At 37.5% G+C, this 14,917-nt stretch overlaps 1 protein-coding gene across 6 annotated transcripts in view; it reads right to left on the reverse strand.

The window, feature by feature from the left end:
* The window catches only part of vrk2 (VRK serine/threonine kinase 2), a 49,434-nt gene that overhangs the window by 11,875 nt on the left and 22,642 nt on the right, over positions 1-14,917 (reverse strand). For all 6 annotated transcript variants that reach the window (XM_031902156.1, XM_031902153.1, XM_031902155.1 and 3 more), the window contains exons 9-10: positions 6,335-6,455; positions 810-868 (exon numbers count right to left, since the gene is read on the reverse strand). In XM_031902156.1, coding sequence (XP_031758016.1) covers positions 810-868; positions 6,335-6,455 — 180 coding nt within the window. The remainder of the gene's footprint in view (positions 1-809; positions 869-6,334; positions 6,456-14,917) is intronic.

A 14,917-nucleotide genomic window follows, 5' to 3' on the forward strand; every position in this document is an offset into this window, starting at 1 on the left:
ATTTTACAGTAGTTTTCAATGTAACAAGGTAATTGTCCATCAGTTGATGAACAGCAGCCCTATCATTGGAGTAGTAGTATATACATGTAAGACAAACATGGAACCTCAGCCCTAAAGTTTATTTTTTGAAATTGTTTATTCTTGTAACTGATAGGCTACTCTGGTACATGATTGAACTAACCCTCGCGCTCGGTTCCGTTGCTATTGTTCTGCGCTTGGTCACCGCGGCAGGAGCACGCAGGGGCCTTTCCTTTGCTGTCTCGGTGACATTACTGTAAGACATTTCTATTTGCATTTGGCCTTTTCATTTAAGGGGGGGGGGGCTGCTTCGCAGGAATGATCGCATCTATGATTGCCAAACACAAATTAACTTAATATTGCCTGTTTATTGTGCGCATGCAGATTTTAGTGACTAGATTATTTAATAGGTGATAATATTTGACATTTCTCCCAAGAACACTGGATCTAATCACCTGGTTTTATGACTTCCAATCAATCCCAGCCATTATTTTTGATATCCCTTTCCACTTGTGAAAAAGAAAATAATATGCTCCATGAGATATCTATGAGCATTGCTGCTGAATTGTTGCAGAATTAATAGAGCACTGTTACAGTTCATTATAGGCGCTCCTCTGAGCAGTTAGATTCCCTTAACTGATAAAGGTTACTATTAAAGTGAAACATTGCTGCCTGACGGATAGGAAGCCCGGCTTGATCCGAGAGTCCTCCCAGGCAGGAGAGTGGTTAAACAATCTGCACCGTGCCTTAAAACAACACATTGATCTGAACTGTATCAAGTTTAATCTTACAGGATCCGTCATCTCCATCTGTCCATTCCGCTACAGAGTCAGGGAGATGGCTCAGGAGTCTGAAGGAAGAAAGCAAAATAGTTCAGCTGAATTTGATCTGTTTAATGGAAATTAAAGGGGGTTGCATGCATTTCTCATACAAGAACTCTGTTATCCAAAAAGCTCCAAATTACAGAAAGGCCCGTCTCCTATAGACTCAATTTTAATCAAATAATTCAGATTTTTAAAAATGATTTCCTTTTTCTCTGTAATAATAAAACAGTGACTTTTACTTGATCCCAACTAAGATATAATTCATCTTTATTGGAGGCAAAACAATCCTATTGGGTTTAATTCATGTTTAAATGATTATTAGCAGACTTAAGGTATGAAGATCCAAATTATGGAAAGATCCCTTATCCAGAAAACCCCAGGTCCCGAGCATTCTGAAAAGCAGGTCCCCTACCTGTACTAAATTACACTGTTTACATAATTCATTCATTCTACCATTTAAAATTTTATTCTTAAACCAAAAAAGAAATGTATTGTGTCTGAGCTTTCAGAAGGAGCCAGCGCTACACATTAGAACTGCTTTCAGATAACCTGTTGTTTCTCCTACTCCCATGTAACTGGAGGAGTCCCAAGCCGGACTCCCTTCCTATTGTTCTGCTGATTGGCTGCTGGGAGGGGGGTGATACCATTCCAACTTGCAGCGCAGCAGTAAAGTGTGACTGAATTTTATCAGAGCACAAGTCACATGGCTGTGGCCCCCTGAAAAACTAAGAACATATCTAGCCCCACATTATATTTACTTTTTGAAAAACGTATTACAATGCAGGATTCTGCTGGAGGAGCTGATGCATTTTGTAAAAAATATGTTTTCCCGTAACAATCAAAAGTCTGTAAGTACAGGGCCCCAATTTGGCCTGCACCCACTAGCGCTTCCTAACCCAGGGAGTAGGAGGGTAGACGTCTATGTACCACCCGCTGCCCCTTATAAATATAGCGCTGCCAAAGCCAGGCGTGCAGGGTAGTAAATGGCACAATTTTCATGAAAATGTGAACCTTTTTGTATTTATAGAATCAACTATCCAAATTATAGTTCTACTTTAAAATGTGTGGGAATTTACCTCTCACCATTCCAGCCAATTAATACCGCATTTAATTTACATAAGTACAAAACATAAGTACAAAAGGAACAGTTCCTTTTTCCTGTCCAACATATATGCCAAGTCATGAAAATATTATAAGAAAATGCATAACATTGTACTTTTTATCAGCGAAGCTTCCATTTCTCTTTTTCTCCCTTTTTATATTGCTTTTCAATCCATAAGTGAGAAGTGGATGCTATATCTGCACAAAGTGCTGGAACAGAATGAAGTCGGATGTATGCAGCCCTATAAGTATATCTGTGACTACTGGAACAATTGTTTCGAAGCTAAAGTACATTCTGTTTATATGGAAGTGTTAAAGCGAACACCATATTAAATATTCCAGGACCTGTGCGAACTTAAAATATTTCATAAATGTTTTGATCTGCTGGGAAATAATGTTTAATGCACACTATACATCATTCCTGGAGAGATGATAAAGTCCAACTGTGAGGCTACTGTGTACACAAAGGAACACATGTACAGTAAAGTCATCTACTTACCCATGATTTTACATGAGCCTTTACACGTTAACAAATGAATAATACAGCTACACTTTTGATCTTTCCCTCCCTAATGTTGCATTGACGGAAGGCTGATCTTGTGCACATTTTAGGAATGCTTTAAAAATGAGCCCCAAAGAGTATAATACTGCCCCATGCCTATAAACAGACATCTAAGCTACATAACACTAGATCTTAGTATCCAGAACTTCTAATGTGTGTGTGTTGCACAGCAGGCACCATATTGTGCTGCTTCAAATCCTTTTCCGCCACAAAGCATGCACAGTAATGATGTACAGCTCCGGAAAAACTCAACCCATATCCCATAAAACCACACGCGACCCACACCCAACCTGTACCCACTGCACACGCCTTAGGTTCCAAGACAGGGAAAAGTGTACTTCCCCAGTCTGACCAACACCCAATCCGAACCTGCAGTGGTTGCCCAAATTTCAACCCAAACCTGCTTGAACTAAGGGTAAACCTGAGGGTTGTGGGTCAACCCACTCATCACTAATGCATAGTTGAAGCCAGGCCCAGTTTTGCTACATTGATCTCCCACAGAAGAGGACTCCAAGTGATGCAAGATGCCACCAGCCAACCCTGCTGTGCATGTTTTAAGCATGCATATGGGTTTATGTAATAAAAGACACTAAATTTGCCCGGAAGCAGTAACCCATAGTAACCAATCAGCAGCTTGCATTTACTGGTCACCTGCTTAAAAGCAAACATCTTATTGGTTGCTATGGGTTACTGCTCCTGGGCAAACATAATGCTTTTTATTACATATAGGGGATAGACAGCCACTTCTGAGAGTAACTGGTGATGCAGGGAAGGGGGCCATTGGAGGGGGCCTAGGGTGGTAGGGAGTTTAGTTCTCCTTTAATCAGAGGCCTTTTATTAAGTGTGCATTTTCAGGCATGAAACATGCAAAACGAGTTATTTTTAATAAACTTTAATTTCTCTATTTCTCTGTTCTCTTTGTTTGTTTAACATGGTGTCCCAATCTGCCTGGCTCTGCCCTAACTGAATAATTTGAAATAATGTGTGACCAATATAATATGACCTGCCTATCTTAAGTGGATCTGTAGCGAGAAAGTGTGCCAGTACTGCACTATAGAGCAAATCAAGTCATTCTGTAATGCACATTCATTATTTTTTTCCACACAATTATTTAAGAAAAAAATCCTCTTCTTTCACCTGCAGGTTTAACTAGCAGGCATTTGGATTGCCTTGCTTGTGGGGTCAGACAGCTAATGGGAAATGAGCAGGCGTTGGTTACTGCAAGTAAGGTCAGTAAGCTCTGCAGTCACAGAAACACCTACTTAGTTCCCATTGGTCGATACTCTGTTCAATAGAAAGGAATGCTGCCGGCCTTCCCAAGATTGTAGCACCATGTTTTTTTTTTAACCTACAGATGACAGAGAAGCTACTTTATCTAAAAAATACAGCAATATAATGAATGTGCATTACAAAGTGGCATTTTGACCAGTCATTGATTGGGAAAGGCCTCCGCTAGTCACTTTTCAGCCCAAATATGCTCCTTTGGCTGTTTTCCTCTGAAAAAAGAATGTATTAGAAGTTGTAGATGTTTTGTATTAATAACTAGAGTTAGAAGAGTTGGTGTATAGTTCTTATCAGCCAGGCTGGCCAAAATGACTGCAAAACTCAATGTGTGCCATCAGTTTGAGATCTCTTCATTCTCACTTACTTCACTGGTCTCTTTAGAGATGCCCTTCATGTGTTTTGCACCCAAGAGTGCAATTTGCACCCAGCAAGCAGAAGGGCTGCTCAGAAAATATATGGGATTAAATGGGGGTTTAGGGCTGCACCTTAAATGTAGCCGTTTTCTGAAGCACATCTCATTATAAAGATATTAATAGAGTTCACAGGACCTCACAAATGCTGACAAATGATTTGCTTTATTTTAAAAGCTAAAACCAACTAGTATACTTAGATATATTAGCACAACATATACCAATATCATTACCCTACAGGAGGTTTATAGTTTTCCATGACTGTTTTTAACTGAGTCTGGACTTGCTTTGCCCACAATCAGAAAGAAAGACATTAAAAACCTGTAACCACGGTGAAGATTCTGCCGCTTCTTTTTCCCTGATATACACCCAGTAAGACAAGCTGAACATTATTTTGCATTATTAGTAGCCCTCTGGGTGCCAGGGAGCGCCAGTGCTGTAGCACTACGATACTTTAAAGTATATCTGTCCCTAAGGGGTTACCCCTATTTTTTCACCATGTTAACTTTTCGCTCAGACTTTATCCCTTTCCCTTTCCAACGATATTCACTTTTTATATTCACATATGTATTATTCATGGTAAGAGGCTTAAATTCATACATAATAAGAACAAAGCAGAAGGCGTAATTCTAATTCTTCTAACTCGGTGCATTTAATGTTGAGATTACCATTTTTTAAGCCATATAAACAACAATGGAAAAAAAGGTTAATCTTTCGAGTTTCATTTCTACTATTAATTTTGCACATTTTCTGGATGAAATCCTGGCAGAATGAAAACTTTCGCTTTAACCATCGGAATAAATTCCATATTCAAACACTCTTACCTGACCTCGCTGAGCGAGGGGGGAGATTTGGAGAAGGGGAAGAATTAACCCTTTCACTTATCTTACTTGACATGATGCACTTAAGCAATTACTTCAACTATTAATTATACGTCTTCAGGATTGGGCCTGTCTCACATGAATGGAGCTGAAATTTCATCAGAGGCTGCTGCGGCCACGAGAAACCCTAGATTCCTTCCTACCTGATTCTGCTTAATGACTGAGGAATTTGCAATGTTGCTTTCTTTAAGCAATGGACAAATACATGTAAGGGTAAAAATAAAGAAAAAGAAATAGAAATAGATAAGAGTACAAACACTTCTACTAAACTAGCTGAGCTGATTATATTGGGGGATAAATGTATATATTCATATATATTGCAAGAGATGGTCATACTCATTAATATCATAACAAAGCATTGAATACAAATACAGAATCCTTATCTGTTATCCAGAAAGCTCCAAATTACAGGAAGGCCATCTCCCATAGAGAAAATTTTAAGCAAATAATTCAAGTTTTAAAAATTATTCTCTGCAGTAAGAAAACAGTACCTTGTACTAGGTAACTAACCTGCATGATCAATACTGGTGGCAAAACAATCCTGTTGCGTTTATTTAATGTTTAAATGATTTTTTTTTTAAATAAACTTGGAATAAGTATGGAAAATCAAATTACTGAAAGATCCCTTATCCAGAAAACCCTAAGTTCCGTGCATAGTGGATAACAGGTCCCATACCTGTATATCTGAAATACCAACATTTACAACACCAGCTCAGTCTATTCAGACTGCTTAGGGAATCAGAGATCTGACATTTGAGTCCACCTTACAAAATGTGTGCAACATTAAAAATACATTTTAAAATTGTGTAGGGGGAGCAGGTAGGGGAAAGAATGGCTTTTCATCATTCCCATTTATACTGTACAGGTGATTAACCTAGTAATAAATGGAAAGCATTGCTTGTGCTTAATCAGTTAGAGAGTTTCCCTGCTACCTTTCCAAGTTTTATATTGCTTTGCTTGTTTTTCTCAGGGAAAACAGAATTAAGGTTACATTTTACATTATTGAAATGGGAAAAGTTACTGTGATACTATTCCTATTACACAGTTTTTTTTTTAAGAACTGGATCAAAGAACCTATGTTATCTTATTACCACCTGTCTGATGAGATCTGTAGTTCCTTAATAAAAAAAACTGTTTGTTGCTCTGTTTTGGAGTCACTTTTTGACATGAGTTCCAATACCAGCTGCTACACGTGTTTTTATTTCATTCAAAGTTCCATAGAGCATGTAAATAAAAAATAAAAAAAAGGTTTACTTTGCTTTTAAATCTTGAACAGCAGTAGGATTTCTTAGGGCGTGATCCCATGGCAGACTCCCACATAGCCAGGACAGCATGCAGTATGCAAGAATCTCTAGGTCCCCTCGTCTTGATGGAGCTAAAAGGATAATGGAAAAAAAAAATATTAAGAAAAACAATGATGACGAGGAAGATGATGATGAAGTATCAGAATTTATTCTGAGGAATGCTTTGGCTCTCGGTGATGAAATATGAAAACTTTAAATGGGCAAAGTGTTGTGTTTGTTCAGCTGTATTAAAAGTAAAAACGCCCAGTCGTTCTGGCTTTGCACCACAGACAGCTAGTGGTATTTTTTTTCCCCCGCTGTATAAAGGGAGGGTCAGTTTTCTTACCTCCTCCAAATTCATCCTTCCTTAGTCTAGCCTGTCACATGAACTTGATCCCCATGGCCTCTGACATGATCCAGACAGCCCATAACCCAGCAGCAACACTTTCTCAAACAGCCAGGCAGTAAAACAAAGAAATAAATGTCTGTAGCTAAATTGCTAACACATGTTCCAAGAAGTCCACAGGGTCTACACTGGCCATGCAGAGACCCTCTGAGTGCAGACTAAACACTGATGGCCTTTCCTGTTCCGTTGTGTGCAATGCTGAGGCTGAAAGATAAGGCAAAACTGCCATCTAGTGTATGGCTTCTAAAGTCAACTTTCGCCCGTAACTTAGCAGTTTTTCTCTTCCAAACGGAGCCGTACAAATGTTTTTCTTTTTATTACGCAGTGTTTCATTTACACCCAGGTGATAGCTCTCACAGTTCAACAAAGAGCATTAAAAATAAAACACTTAAACCGCACGTTCAGCAAACCCTGTTATAGCCGTTTTTTAATTCAGGAACTGGCAAAAAAAAAAAAAAAACTAGTGAAATAAAATGTCCCACTAATCATTGCCACATTAAGAGGTGATGCATAGGTGGAGGGAACCTGGGCCGCTCTCTGTTCCATTTTGAGTGGAATAAACATGCAAGTGTTTATAATCACAGATAAAACTTGCTGATATCTGTGAAAGCGAGAGTGACAAAATATTATCCGCCATAACTTACATTTTCTGTTTTATTGAGCCGGGGGTATGTGCAATATGACTTCTAGGAAAGTGACTAAGCTGCGTCTCAATCAGTAAGCAAGATTGGAGATGTGTATTTTATCTGTTATTGCCATTGAAGAGAAAAAAAAAGCATCTCTGTTGCCGGTGCTGCTGCATGGGGTTGTTAAACCTGCGCAATGTTTTATGGGCTTTCGTTAAGCGAATGCGAGAAAGTCACTCAGCAAACTTATCTTTTAATTTAAAAAGTCAACTATTAAAAGCTCCAGTGCCAACACATCATAACTGTTTTGTGTTACTCTGCATAAGTTATGATGGAATCAGAGGATAAGATTAGCTTTTACACACACACTCCATCTAAACTGCTATTAGGCTGTGTGGTTATTAAAGGCCCTTCAACCTAACAGAATGCTGCGGTGTCCCTTGGGTGCCGTTTATTTCCTACACTGGCTTCTACAGCGCCCTAATGCAAGACTTGGCTCTCGTATTAAAATAAAAAACACCGTCTCTGCCACTTGATGTTCCGCGCTGATTTGATCAGTAATAAATCTCCCATTAACTGTGGACTGATTCCATTCATGCACATGTGTTTGCAAGTTCTTGTTCCATTATGCCAATACCAGATTACAAGCTTAGGAAAACAATGCCCCCGACTGATTGGCACATGCGTGGTACATACACACACAGCATTTTTAACAAGGTCTGTTTCCCAGTGGAATCTGAGATGAAATACACAAGTTTCCAACACTATGAATCTATCCTATGCTAGGTGCTAGAACGCAATCTCTGTGTAAACAAGCATCAGCTTAATTCCATAAATATGCATTCATTAAAGGAGACATTCATGGAATCATGTATTAAAGCAATTATAGTACAATTGCTATTTAAAGTGGCAAGCAAGGCCTCTGGATTATGAAAAAAAAATCATTTTAGTGATAAAACAATAAAATATTAAATTTGTTGGTAACTTGACCTACATTCCCTATTATATGATGAATCTAAAGAGACCTACACTATGCTGTGAGGCAGGGAGAGGTAACCTTTGGCACTACAGATGCTGCAGAACTACAAACAGCAGCATGCCTTCCTTAGCTGGCCTTGGGGGTCATTTACTAATACAGAATTATTACAGGAAAAAAAGCAAATCACTAAAAAAAAAAAGGAGACTTATTTGCTGGGCTTGGAACCCGGGTTTTCCAGATATGAGATCTTAACATAATGAAGGGCCCTGCCTCAATGCTAAAATATGCACACATTACAGAACCCAATAGGATTGGTTTATGTTGTACTTACTTTGCTTATAGATCCTGCACCTGTACATAATTATTTTTTGTCTGTATTAAATAAGAAACTGAAGTAACATGGTTCGTGTAGCTGTCTTTTTTATTATGATCCTTAATATTTTAAACAAGGTTAAATAGTTATACAGGTATGGGACCAGTTATCCAAAATGCTTGGGACCTGGGGGTTTCTGGATAAGGGATCTTTCCGTAATTTGGAAACCAAAGTCTGCTAAAAATCATTTCAATATTGTATAAACCCAATAGGATTGTTTTGCCTCCAAAAAGGATTAATTATATCTTATTTGGGATCAAGTACAAGGTACTGTTTTATTATTACAGAGAAAAAGGAAATCATTTTTAAAAATTCGAATTATTTGCTTATAATGGAGTCTTTCTTGATAAGGGATCCCATACCTATACTAACCTGTCCCTACTTCAGCACTGTATTTTGGTACGGTGCCATCCTAAGGGTGCTACCTGTACCAGCATACGGTTGCAGGTGACATCACTTCTGGTTATGTGTGACATCACTTCCACCCATAGGTGCTTTGGGTGCCCAAGTACCTCACACACCCCCAGCTCCACCTCCGGATATAGACAGTAAATCTTGGGTGGCAGCTAGGAAAGGGTTTTTTTTTTCTTACTTAAAGAATATAATTACCCATATAGGCACCCAAGTTTTGCCTCAGGCACAGGCCCTCTGTATAGGGCCCCTAAAGGGGTTGTTCACCTCTGAGTTAACTTTTAGTATGATGTAGAGAGTAATAGTCTAAGACAATTCGCAACTGGTCTTTTTTTATCATGTGTGTTTTTTTTGGTTATTGCACTTGGTGTCCAGCATCTCTTCAGTTTGGAGTTTCAGCAGCTATCTGGTTACTAGGGTACAAATTACCTTAGCAACCAGGGAGTGGTTTGAATGAGAGTCTGGTATATGAATAGGGGAGGACATGAATAGAAAAACAAATTACAAAAAGCAACAATAACAGTATAACCATAGGCTCATCAAGCAACAGTGTTCTGGCTGACCCCCCATTCGAAAGCTGCAAATAGTTATAAGAAAAAGGCAAATAGTTCAAAAACTATAAAAAAAAAAAAATAATTAAGACCAATTGAAAAGTTGCTTAAAATTGGCCATTCTATAACATACTAAAAGTTAACTTAAAGGTGAACCACCCCTGTGATAGGACACCCCGAAGAAACCTGCATACACACACACAGTGGGAAGAGATAAAGTGCAAGCAGACTGTGCCCTGGTCAGAACTAAAACCAAGACTGCAGTTCAGTAAGTGCCACCGCAGATCAATCGCTCAATCTCTCTCTCTCTATCTCTCTTTCACTCTATTTATCAGTGCAAGTCCAAAAGCAGAGGCATATATAGCTTCTCAGCTAAGCAAGGCACTTTGTAGCAGTAGTAGCTTTGCATGCAGTTGTTTATCATATTAACATAGCACATAAAGGGGAAGAAATGCTGCCTGCGAGCCATGGAGCATATCCAGTTTTATCTACTTGCCACACTACAAGTAAATCTTAGAAGTGTTATAGCACCTCAAAAATCCTTATCTAGATCTTCTACAAATTTCATGCCTATCGCAAACTAAATTAACATTTTAAACAGTACCGAAGGGACAGATATCCTCCTGCATTCATTTAGATGAGGGAGATGAGTTTGCAGCGGCGGTGCTTGTGCGGGGCATTGCCAGTGGAACACACTGCAGCTTCATGTATCAGTGACAAGTGGAAAGCCTCTCTGTGTGTCTGTAATGCAGGCTGTAGGCTTTCCCTGTGCCCCCACTGCCCACCAATCCCATAACCCTCACACTTGTAAAGGTAAGAAAATAATCCTCAGTGTTGTTATTTAACACACATACCCATTAGCCGATACTTAATTATCAAAAGCAGATCTCACACTGTATTAACAGCCAATCCATTTATTAAATGTGGTATATCTACAAAGAAATGAGCTATTGACCACATGCCTTGTTCGAGGAAAAAAAAGTGAAAAAAAATCTATAGAATAAATTGATTGAAATATCACATTTACTATTACTAACAATGAGAGAAATTAAAATAGCTCTGATGCAGACATACAGTGTGGCTAAAAAAATACACTCGAGAGGTTCTGACCAAAGAAAGGGGGTAGAATTGTTTTTATTGGTTATTTACATCTCAATTCCATCATTCCAAGCTGCATTTTTAAAGTTAAATATCTTCCCCCAAAATAGCAAGTTCTTTCATTATTCTAATTATTAATGTAATAGGAATTCCCATTAACACCTAGTAATTGATTTTTAGCTTCAGCATCAGTATTTATTCAAGTTGAGGGAGTTTACAAGGTACAGGTACAAATCTACTAAAAAATAATTTGAACGTTAAATAAACCCAACAGGATTATTTTGCCTCCAATAAGGGTTAATTATATCTCAGTTGGGATCAAGTACAGGTACTGTTTTATTATTACAGAGAAAAGGGAATCATTTAACCATTAAATAAACCCAATAGGGCTGTTCTGCCCCCAATAAGGGTTAATTATATCTCAGTTGGGATCAAGTACAAGGTACTGTTTTATTATTACAGAGAAAAAGGAAATCATTTTTAAAAATTAGAATTACAGGTATAGGACCCATTATTCAGAATGCTCGGGACCAAGGATATTCCGGATAAGGGGTCTTTCCGTAATTTGGATCTCCATACCTTAAGTCTACTAAAAAATCTATAAAACAGTAATTAAACCCAGTAGGATTGTTTTGCATCCAATAAGGACTATTTATATCTTAGTTGGGATCAAATACAAGGTATTGTTTTATTATTACAGAGAAAAAGGAAATCAGTTTTAAAATTCTCAATTATTTGATTAAAATGAAGTCTATGGGAGACAGGCTTTCTGTAATTCAGAGCTTTCTGGATAACGGGTTTCCGGATAAGGGATCCCATACGTGTATTTGATTAAAATGGAGTCTATGGGGGACAGGCTTCCCATAATTCAGAGCTTTCTGCATAATAGGTTTCCAGATTCCATAACTGTATGTTGCTCAGAATAAGTAGCAGAAAATATGGCAAAACTATGCCCCTCAAATACTAACTGGGGCATTTCCCACAATAGCATGTTATCTGTAATATATATATATATATATATATATTGGTGTGGATTCTTTTAAAGCATAATAAGCTATGAAGCAATCTTCTAAGCAAACTAAACATATAATGGTGCATTTACTACCAAGTGCAGTTGCTCATAGCACACAGTAATCAATAAGTTTTGATCACCAGTTAGAAAATAAAAGTACTGGTACCTGGTTGCTATGGGCAACTATACTGGTGTAATTTACCTATCCTAGTTAATCACCTGGTATAGGTTACTGGGTTTGCCATCCATTCTTTGATATCATATGATGTGTATATGCTAGCCTGACATTACAGCATATAGGCTTGAACACTACAGCTGATTTTCTCAGACCCTATAAAAACTTGACACTTGAGGGTGGATTTATCAAAATATGAGTTAATGTTTATTTTTTCAAGAATTCTTGTAGTTAGTTAGTATTTATTAAAGAAAATATCCTCAAAAAGTCACCAGAAAATACTTGGTAAGTAAAAGCAGGCGAGATCAATGCCTTTAAGAAAGGAAACAAAAAAAAAACAATTTTCACCTCAAGAGAGTGCAAATGTGTTCACAATTTCTTATATACTTCATTAGAAACATAGGACTGAGTACTGGCATATTGGGACAGCAATTATATATATATATATATATATCTTAAACTTCAGGGAATTCCTCTGGATTTCCCAGTTTGCTATTTAGTAAGTCTGTCCTTATTTGCCTCTTTTAAGTTGTAATTTATTCATTATGCTTTTTCTGACGGGATGCTTTACTGGTCCCCCCCAGGGATACTGCCACAAGGCCTGAGAAGCATTGGCCTAGATAAAATAATATGACCTATCTATGTAACAAACTAACATATTCCTATAAATAAAACAAATGAAAATATGGCGGTAGCAGACAAATATCCAGCTATTTCCCATCTGCCTGCTTTTTCCCCCTGATTACCGGCATTGGTACAAAATTCTATGTGCAGTACAAGTATAGGATCCGGAAACCCGTTATCCAGAAAGCTCCAAATTACAGGAAGGCCATCTCCCGTAGACTGCATTTTAATCAAGCAATTCAAAACTTTTAAAATTCCTTTTTCTCTGTAGTAATAAAACAGTACCTTGTACAGGTTTGGGATCGGTTATCTGGAAACCAATTATCCAGAAAACTACAAATTATGGAAGGTCATCTCCCACAGAGTCCATTTTAATCAAATATTTCTAATTCTCTTCTACATTTTCTTTTTCATTATAATAATAAAACAGTTTCTTGTACTTGATCCCAACTAAGACAGAATTAATAATTATTGGAGGCAAAACAATCCTATTGGGTTTATTTAATGTTTAAGTTATTTTTTAGTAGACAAAGTATGGAGATCCAAATTACTGAAAGATCCTTTTCCCAAAAAACCCCAGGTCCCAAGCATACTGGATAACAGGTCCCATACCTGTATTAGAAAAGACAATACAGGTATGGGACCTGTTATCCAGAATGCTCAGGACCTGGGGTTTTCCAGATAAGGGATCTTTCCGTAATTTGTATCTCCATAACTTAAGTCTACTAAAATCATTTAAATATTAAATAAACCTAATAGGCTTGTTTTGCCTCCAATAAGGATTAATTATATCTTAGTTAGGATCAAGTACGAGGTACTGTTTTATTACAGAGAAAAAGGAAATCCTTTTTAAAAATTTTAATTATTTGCTTATAATGGAGTCTATGGTGGATGGCCTTCTCGTAATTCTGAACCTTCTGGATAACGGGTCTCCGGATAAGGGATCCCATACCTGTATATGTCTGTTGATGCCAGTGTATACCTAAACTATATACATTTCCAGGGTGGCCACAATAGATTCATTACAGCTACAATGCTTTTTTTTTTTTTTTGCAGCAGTTTAAAAATGTGGACAATGTGCATAAAAGTGCAGTTTTACAAATCTCTGTATCTGGTATACATCTCTTATTTTTCCTCCTGTATAATAATTCAATTGACTTTTTGTCATGCTGACGGAGCAAGTGAGAAAGTTGTGCCGCATTGACCACATTGATTCAGTCAGTCTGACAACAACAAAACTTTCTATATTTTAAATGCTGACCTTCCCCCCTGTTTCGCTACTAAACCTCATCTTCGGCGGGCCTTTTGGCCTTCTGTTGGATCGAGACTGCGGTGTAATAAACAACTAAGGTTTAATTAATGGTAAATGAATACAAGACATAGGTTATGACTTTAACTAATTAGGGAATTGTTGAATTAAGTCTGCCTGGGAATGCAAGGCAGCGCAATCAATATCCAATAAAAAGGACTATGTATGTAATTTAGCTGGAAATGTGTTTCCAATACCATCAAAGTGAGTTTAAGTAAGTTGAATATATGAAAGGCAACAAGGACAAGCTTAAAAATTGCAACACTTAAAAAGATGAACATAAAATAACCACTATAGTTCATTTTAATATCAATATAAGAGAAAATAATCGCAGAACAGATATCTACAGAACTGAAGCCAATGTTTCTTTATAGATTGGACAGTGCTCTTTTCTGTGTTATTGTTGTAAGCTCTAGTGACCACAATAGATTATATTAAAAGGCACAGCAATATGCAGCATATGCAGCATCAACTAATTCTATAAATTCCTATTTATGTCCAAACTACAGTACCAGATTCTGAACCTCTGTACCTGCTAAAAAAAATAAGAGTTCATTTACATCCACAGGCAAACTGGAAAACTGACTTTTCCCTGCAGTGATTTGTATATAAAACCACTTTTATTAAAGATACATTTATTTCATTAAATGTTATAACATAAATTTAACAACATTTTTTTCCACAAATCTTCGTGGCCTTACATATGAAAGCCCTGAAAAGATTGTTCCAATTTGCCTAGGGCAACCCATGAATCGTAGGGAAATATATGTTAGTAAATGTCCCTCTTAGAATATTTTAGTTGCAAATGCACCTGATTTGTGTCCACAATAATTCCAAAATGTTAAGAAAACATTGCACTGTGGGGAAAAAACATGGCGATCGAGCAGGACTGAAAACTTTGATCCGGTGCCTTTGAAGGTGCCTGAACATGGGAACATAAGGCTAATACCAGACAAGGCATAGGGCGGAACTTGCCGAAAATATCGGCCC

This window comes from Xenopus tropicalis, chromosome 5 (assembly GCF_000004195.4).
Source record: "Xenopus tropicalis strain Nigerian chromosome 5, UCB_Xtro_10.0, whole genome shotgun sequence".
NCBI classification, from domain to species: Eukaryota; Metazoa; Chordata; class Amphibia; order Anura; family Pipidae; genus Xenopus; species Xenopus tropicalis.